The sequence below is a fragment of the Electrophorus electricus genome, chromosome 15 (assembly GCF_041902795.1).
Source record: "Electrophorus electricus isolate QZ-2024a chromosome 15, ASM4190279v1, whole genome shotgun sequence".
Lineage (NCBI taxonomy): Eukaryota > Metazoa > Chordata > Actinopteri > Gymnotiformes > Gymnotidae > Electrophorus > Electrophorus electricus.
In genome coordinates this window covers 10,482,978-10,491,003 of record NC_137511.1, presented here as the reverse complement: position 1 = coordinate 10,491,003, position 8,026 = coordinate 10,482,978, and the positions used below count along the sequence as shown (strand labels likewise).

The window sequence follows — 8,026 nt, the reverse complement described above, 5'->3', positions numbered from 1 at the left end:
CTTAATCCTCAAATCCAGCAACACTAAATTCCACAATGAGCTATGGACATGAAGTGCTAAGTATGAAAGGCATGCATTTATGGATTTATAAACTCTTCTAGCAAGGAAAAAATCATAATGCACCACATGCTAGTACACATTGTTTTGGGTTTGATGCCTATCTGAGAATAGTGTCCAGGAAACAGAACTGACACTGAACTGGAATTGCATGAAAAAATGTTCAACTTCACAAAATAGGGTGACTTTACTACTGGTTAACATCATTAATCACTTTTTTTAAATCTATGAAAAAATAAGCGGTTATACATAGTTTGTGTTTTCATTCTTTCTTTCATTTTTTTTTAATTTCTTGCTTTCTTTCTTAATTGCATTCTTGCAAAAACATGTAACAATACACAATATCTGGAATAATATTTGCTTCTGCAGGTGCATCTCAGAGTCTCAGAGGATTCTGTATAATAGCTAAGTGCTCCTGAGGAGCATCTTTTTAAGAGATCAGTCATTGTAATGATGAGAAATTATACCCCTGACCCAAGGCTATTCTGCTGCACTTTCTTTTCCTATAGTGCTACAAATAGCATCTGAATTTGACAAGGAATGTCACTGAAAACAAGTCATCTTCTGTCTGATGATTTTTGTATTAAAAACCACGAGGACAAGTAAGAATTGTTGTCTTGTGTATCGACATTATAATAGCTTCAGTTGGTCCTTGTTAGTAGCCTAAGTATTCACTGGATACCTTGCTGATTTTGTATAAATTGGAAAACCTGAGATATATATACATATTTTTTATGGGTTTTTTTTCAGATATATTGCTATAGTAACATTTCATGACATAATTCATTCCAGAGCCAAAAACAGAATGATTTTTTTGAAAAACTATCAAAATCCAGAGGTCCTCTCCATGCTTTCTTTTTCAGAGGGGTCTTTTACTTCAGCTCTAAGACTGGAGGCTTTGTGAAGGTCATGGGGCTGCTTTGTGACTGGTGGAGGAAAGCTAGTCATAGAACAGGTATGATTTTACTGCTTCACTAACTAAATTTAAAAGAGAGAGAGAGAGAGAGAGAGAGAGAGAGAGAGAGAGAGAGAGAGAGAGAGAGAGAGAGAGAGAGAGAGAGAAAGAAAGAAAGAAAGAAAGAAAGAAAGAAAGATGCCCAGACACAGGTAGAGAGAAAGACAGACAGAAAGAAACTGTGAGGAAGGCAAAGGTTGAATAAAGAAATGGCAAGAAAAATTTTCTTCTGATCATATTTGTATTGTAGGAGCTGGGGGTCTTCCAACCTTAGATTGTCAGTGAATAAAGAGTTATATTTTCAACCTCTAGAATCATGTTCATGCACACTCATTAATTTTGATAAGTGTCATGTTTGATGAGCTCCGTATTATTGCTATAGGCTGAAATTCACAAATTCATGCATTTATATTCTAAACTAGATTAATCCAATTCAGAGTTGCAGGGGGTCAAAACCCATCCAAGCAGCCCAAGGTGCAAAGCAGCAACCAACCCTGGACATGATGCCAATCCATCACAGGGCACACACACACGCACACACGCACACTCACGCACACTCACACACACAAACACACACACACACACATACACACGCACACTCGCACGGACCCTATTCAGAGTCACCAATCAACATAAGACATATGACTTTGGAATGTGGAAGGAAACCAGAGTAAACCCAAACAGGCACAGAGAGAGTGCACAAACTCCACTCAGGCAGCAGCTGGGCTGGGAGCTGAACCTGGCTCACTGAAGCTGAAAAGAAAAATCCCAGAACAGTACTGTTGATTTGGGATTACTTTTGTGCATTTTAGTATTTTGTAACTAATATCCACATTACCACCAAAGTAATCAAACTCTATCTCTGCTCTGAGATACTTTTCAAGGCTCAGTCCTGAAAAAGTGTGTGCAGTCACCCTGGGAAGGAGGTAATCCTAATTCCCTGAGTCAGATGTATGACCATCTGCCATTAAATAGACATTTCCTTGGTCCTGTCCAGAGAATAGATCTAATTGTTCTGTGAACTTCTGCAGTAGGCTGATGAAGCTGAAGGGGCATTGTGTTCAGAGTTCTCTCACGTTTGCTTTCTGCTTTGGTGTCTGTATGCTTGTCATGGAGAACCAAAACCCCTAAGGATAAACCATAGTTTCATGTGTGCCATTCCCTGTCAAATTATCTCCAATGGCTTCCACTACAGCTTCAGGTGGCTAGAGGAATTGTGAAGAAGACCTATGAGGTAATAATAGTGGCTTTATGCTTAAAGCCCAGCATAATGAGATTACAACAACCATGTAAATCCCAGTTCAAGTGATGAAATGTGAGTTACAGATTCACAATTTTGACCTCTTGTGTCTGATTCTTAAGAGTATCATCTTCCTCTGTTTTTTCTTCTTCACTTTGAGAGTGGTTTGGGAGCCTAAAACCCGTCACGAACGTTTTCAAAATGCACAAAATGTAAATGTAAGTAACAGGAAGTCAATGCACGAAATTAAGTCAACTTCCTGTTACTTACATTTACATTTTGTGCATTTTGAAAACGTTCGTGACGTAAGAACGTTTTCAAAATGCACGAAAGGTAAATGTAAGTAACAGGAAGTCAATGCACAGAAATGTAAATGTAAGTAACAGGAAGTTAACTTCCTGTTACTTACATTTACCTTTCGTGCATTTTGAAAACGCTCTTATCCAGAGCAACTTACAAAAGTGCTTTGTCATTTACTCACAGATCATTTGCTGTACCTCTATTCAGAAACATACAGAAATATACAGAAGTGACAGGTAAGACCAATTCATTGGTTTATGTTAATGTCTGGTTAGATTAATGGGCATTTCTTCTTTGTCAGTATGTGTTTCACTTTGCATGTGGTTTGCCTTTTTCTCTCTCCACATACTGATTGTACAATTTGAATAATTATGTTTTAGTTTTAAATTAGATTGTAATGTAAATCTATGAAAAGATATAACCTTTCTTTTATAAGTTTCATATTTCCAGTAGTGTCTTAACTACATCTACATTTGAATGGTTATAATGTGTTATAGAAGTGAATTAATAATTTATTATGCATACCTAAAAAGTGTTACCAAAGATTTATTTTTCTCATATTTTGCACTGCATTTGTAAATATATTAAGTATCACTTACAGCATGGTTGCACTATGTGAGGGCTTAGTTAAGACATGGGTATAGCAACAAATTCAATAAAATGTAATAGCAATGTTATAAACAAGGAAATGCTAAACAAATTTAATAATAAAATGAGAAATCAGCACTGTCGTATACTCCGCAGGTTTACTCTCTTGCCAGTAGGTATTTTTCCTCCATTCTCAAGATGAGCCAAGGTAAGGTAACAGAAGTCGAACTTGCCTTTTACTTTCGTTTATTTTGTACTAGAGCGGTGTTGCAAAGAGAAAAACTGCTTGAATGATGATTCTATGAATTGGGCTAATATTTAAGCATAACTGTTGTAACGGTGAGTGGTAACGAGGCGGACACCTGTGCGGAGAAGAGTGAGATTTATTAAGGGTATATCCAAAGTCGTAGAGTTAGTCCAGGGTCAAAGAACCAACACAGAGATTACGGGGATACACGATGAAGCAAAAACACAAGTACACGAAGGCAAACAGGGGAAGCAGGCTACAACAGAAACTAGTAAATAACACATGGAGGTAAGGAAAAACAAACAGTTAAGATAACGCACGGGCAAACAAACGCAGGCTTCGAAAAACAGACGGGCTTTCTAACACAGCCAAACATACACGCAACCATATAAATCCATTCAAACAAACACAATGAACAGCCCAAACACAGGGACTCATAGAGGGTGAGCAATTAAACGAGAGGTGGAGAAAATGAAACTACGGCATGGAACTAAAATAGACGAGACAGGGAAAAGATGGAAGCTGGGAGGGACAAATCGTGATAATTGTAAATGAAAATTCAGCTCTGTATGGTTTTAAATGAACTTATATTTAATATTTAGATTCTGGATGTTTTTATTTATTTATTTTTCTACTTTTCCACAAGACCAATAGAAACTCTGTGTGTCCTTAAGCAACGTGTTATCATCATATAGATCAGCAGAAGCAGAAGCACCCCCAAGAGTTATTAATCTGTGCAATTTTGAAAATACCAGTTCTACTCCCATATTAGTTACACACAGTGAAATTCTTAATAATATTCTAAATAATAGTTTAATAATAGTGTGCGCGTCGTTACCACTCACCGTTATAACAATAGTTTAATAATAGTCTAATAGTTTAAGTTTAATTTTGCTTACTTTAATTTTTACTTATTTTACTTAGCCAATACATCACAATCACATATAACAGTTTATGCACAAAATACAAAAGAAAATGTGCATTGCTCAAGGGAGTGCTCACAGACAGATCAAAGATACACACAAAGTACCAGTACATCCTACCTGATCCGTGTGAGAGTGAATGTATCACTTCCAATGGGTCAGGTGACAACTCTGTCACAACTCTACCCTGTCCCTCCCCTTCTGTTTGCTTCATCTTGTGTCAGTCCTGCCATGCCTTTTTTCTTACTCTGCCCCACCTTTGATTTTTTTGTTGTTGGCTCTGGTACCTTTCTGTCTTGCCATGTGCTATTTTTTTTTCCTTAGCCCCGCCCTGGTTTACTCCCCCTTGGGCATTGTTTCCATCTGATTGTAATTACCCTCATTTAATCCTGTGTATTTATACCCCTCCATTCCTTGTCAACCGTGAAGTAATTGTTTTGCTGTCTGCATGGTTCAGTGTTGGTCTCGCCTGGTTTCTGATGTTGCTTAAACACTGAAGAGCTAAGGATATTTGGTTACACTGTGCCCTAGACACTGGAGTATGGAAGCAACATTAAAGAGGCTTTAAAACCTTTGCTCTTGCAACCTGCTTTATCTATCTCGTCTTTACAAACATTCAGCCACACACCTGCTACCACAGTAGAAAGTTTCTAAAATGATCTTACAGAAAACTATATTCCCAAATTATTTACCTTTTTGACTTCTCTTTAATTGCAGATCGTGATGTGAAATGTCTTGCTGCGAATGTTAACCCTGCGGGCATTCTTGATGTGATCGATTACTTTGACAGGCCAGGAGGTGCATATGCTGAAGGAGCGTATGCCAACGCAAACACATATGCATATGGCTTTACTGACAAACCAGGAAAACGCATCCCAAAAGCTGTAGCTATAGCTGAAGCTGGAGTAGGACGAGCTAGAGCAGCGTGGAGTTTCTTTGAAGCTGAAGCCAAAGGGCCAAACGCTTCTGCAACTGCTCAGGCTAATATCCTGGGAGCGAGTGCCATTGCTCGGGCTGAGGTAGCAAGTGCATCAGCTTCAGCTGGTCCGCTTAAAGTGACCGCTGGTCTGGGAGTGGACACAGGTGTAAGAGTTGGGCTTGGTGGAGCAGAAGTTAAGTTATTGGGTACTGGCATTAAAGCTGATGAAACTGGTGTTGGAGTTTCAGTGCTTGGAAGTGGAGTAAGTTGCGCAATAATGTAACTGAAAAACAAAGTCTTATCAGAACTCTGTTTTTCTTGTGAAAACGTTTGAAATCAATGAAGCAGGGAATTTGAAGTGTTTGGAAGGGATTGATTTCATTATGAATAGTTCTCAGTACCACTAACATTTGAGGACTGCTTTAAAATGGTCTTCTTTTACCATGTAACCATGTAAAATGATTTAAAAAAATAATAAAACAACTTATAGAAAAAAAAGAATGCTGTCTTAAATTTGTATTTGTCCAAATCCTCATTAGCCAGCTAAAAGGACAGCTACAGTGACAGATGAAGGGACAAATACTGCTGTCTTAAGAAGGCCTCATAGTGCTGAGTTACTGTAACGTTTCCACTTGGAACAAGCGAGAGGCCGAATGCCTGTGCAGGGGGCAGTTTATTAACAGAGGAAAAACACAATCACTGAGGGCAAAATAACAGGGGCAAGGAGAAAACACTGAGGCAAAATGATACACAAACTAAACAAATGGAAAAGCAACGGCAAACCAACGAGCATAATTAAACACGACAGAACAAATGTAACTTACCAAAATAACCAACAAAGTAGTAGCTGGGACAGGAACCAGACTAGACACAGGAACAGACAGGAGTTCAGGTTAGACGGAGATGATGCAGAGGGCTACACGATGCAGAGACAGGGCCAAAGGGAGGAGCCAGGGAAGACAAGACAGGACCGGAAACAGACGGGGAAACACAAGGAGCAACCAAGGAAGGGACAGGACCAGGGGCAGGACTAGTAATGCAGCTGGAACAGGAGGTGGGTGTAGAGTCAGGAGAGGAGAGGGGACATGCTGGTAGCAGGCACAGACGTGTGAACAGGGACAAAAGCAATAGCAAAAACAGAGGAAAGTATATCAAGTACGACCAACATAGGAACAGGAACAAGGTACATAACAAGCACGGATACAGGCACTGGGACAGGTAAGGAAGTAGCAATGCCACATGGCAGGGTAACGGGTCTCACTATGTTCACATGAACAGGCTTGGAGCCATAGACAGGAACCCAGACAAAACTGGCAACAGAAACAGGCGGCCACCACTAGGCCGGGAACAGGACCCGGACGGGCAGTGTCTCTCGTGCCCGGGACCAGAACTTGGTCAGGACAGGTGGCGTCTCTCGCACTGGGGGCTGGATCCAGCCGGGCGGCGTTTCTCATGCCGGGGGCTGGAACTGGATCGGGCCTGGCAGCTTCTCTCGCGCCGGGAACAGGACCAGGACAAGGATGGGCGGCATCTCTAGCGCCCGGAACTGGACTGGTGGTGTCTCTCCTGCCTGGAACATTCATGGCGACAGCATCCACTATGCCAGGCACAGGAACAGGACCTGTTAACAGCCGGAAGAAACCTTCCACCATTGTAGCTTCCTGAGCTCTGTGCTGGAAGATTATCTCCGCCCACGGCAGTGCTTTACCCCGAAGAAAGGTCTTTATGAACAGCACCTTCACTAGTTCTGGGGGTTTAGGGCAGGTCAGGTACTGGAGATAGATGCGGCACTGCGTAATGAATCTCCCCATCGACTTGTCCTCCCCACCATACTTACTTGGAGTCGCCATAAGTGAGGGCAGTACCAGGGGCTTCCCAGCCTTGAGCATGGAGAGCAGAGTCTTCATATAACCCAACTCTGCCTCAGGGAGTAATCCAGTGTCCCTCGTTGTGTGGTGTGAGGGTTGCTGAACCGGAGAGGACGGAACACGATGCGACGGACCGAAGCCCTCCTGCTGCATTCTCTTAGTTAGGTCGGTTATTCTGTAACTTTTCCACTTGGAACAAGCGAGAGGCAGAATACACGTGCAGGGGGCAGTTTATTAACAGAATGAACATGGGAGCAGGGAGAACAAAAACACGGACCGGAATCAAGGAACAGATGAGGGGTGGCGAAAACGAAACTAAGGAGCGCAACCTGTTAACTCTTGTTCCATTCCTAATGTTTTTGCCAAATACGCTCACACAGTACCACAGAAAAATTATTTCATTACCATAGGGTAAGAGGTGTTGTAGCCTACCTAGCATTCTCCATGTGAAGACATGTTTTATTAGGCTGAATCTACAGCACAGTTAGGTAAATATATTTACATTTTTGTTTTTCTGCAGAACCCTAAAATGATTAGGGATTGACTATCAGTGAGCTTAGCATTTAGAATTAAACCCCATTCAGTTTTTAGATAGTTTATGCCCTTGGTTGATACATCAGGATACACATATTTTTAGATTTGTACTTATCTCTCCTTCACACACACACACACACACACCCACCCACAGACACACACACGTGACAGTGTGCAAGAGAGGACATTGTAAACATTACTTTTCTTGTCTCTTATAATTTCCCTACATGATTACTGTTAAATATATATTCTTTCTGAAGTCAGTAATGCATTGAATTATTAAATCATCTATTGTGTTACTGAACTGGACTTGGATGGTTCGTGATGTCCAGAGAAAACAATCTGTGTTGAAAAACGAAGGGCTTCTCAATTGGTCAAAGCGATCAGGTGGTAGT

General features: G+C 40.8%; 2 protein-coding genes across 2 annotated transcripts; one reads left to right on the top strand and one right to left on the bottom strand.

Moving 5' to 3' along the window:
* The first annotated feature begins 2,676 nt into the window (after positions 1-2,676).
* LOC145651393 (uncharacterized) lies at positions 2,677-5,703 on the top strand. The gene is made up of 3 exons (XM_081698243.1): positions 2,677-2,788; positions 3,297-3,348; positions 5,028-5,703. Exons 2-3 carry the CDS (start codon positions 3,339-3,341, stop codon positions 5,510-5,512), a joined length of 495 nt encoding a protein of 164 aa, XP_081554369.1. The 5' UTR covers positions 2,677-2,788; positions 3,297-3,338; the 3' UTR covers positions 5,513-5,703.
* Positions 5,704-5,809: 106 nt separating this feature from the next.
* LOC118242387 (uncharacterized) lies at positions 5,810-7,603 on the bottom strand. The gene is made up of 2 exons (XM_035533216.2): positions 7,067-7,603; positions 5,810-6,826 (listed from the first exon to the last, which is right to left on the bottom strand). Exons 1-2 carry the CDS (start codon positions 7,248-7,250, stop codon positions 6,381-6,383), a joined length of 630 nt encoding a protein of 209 aa, XP_035389109.1. The 5' UTR covers positions 7,251-7,603; the 3' UTR covers positions 5,810-6,380.
* Between the last annotated feature and the right edge of the window lie 423 nt (positions 7,604-8,026).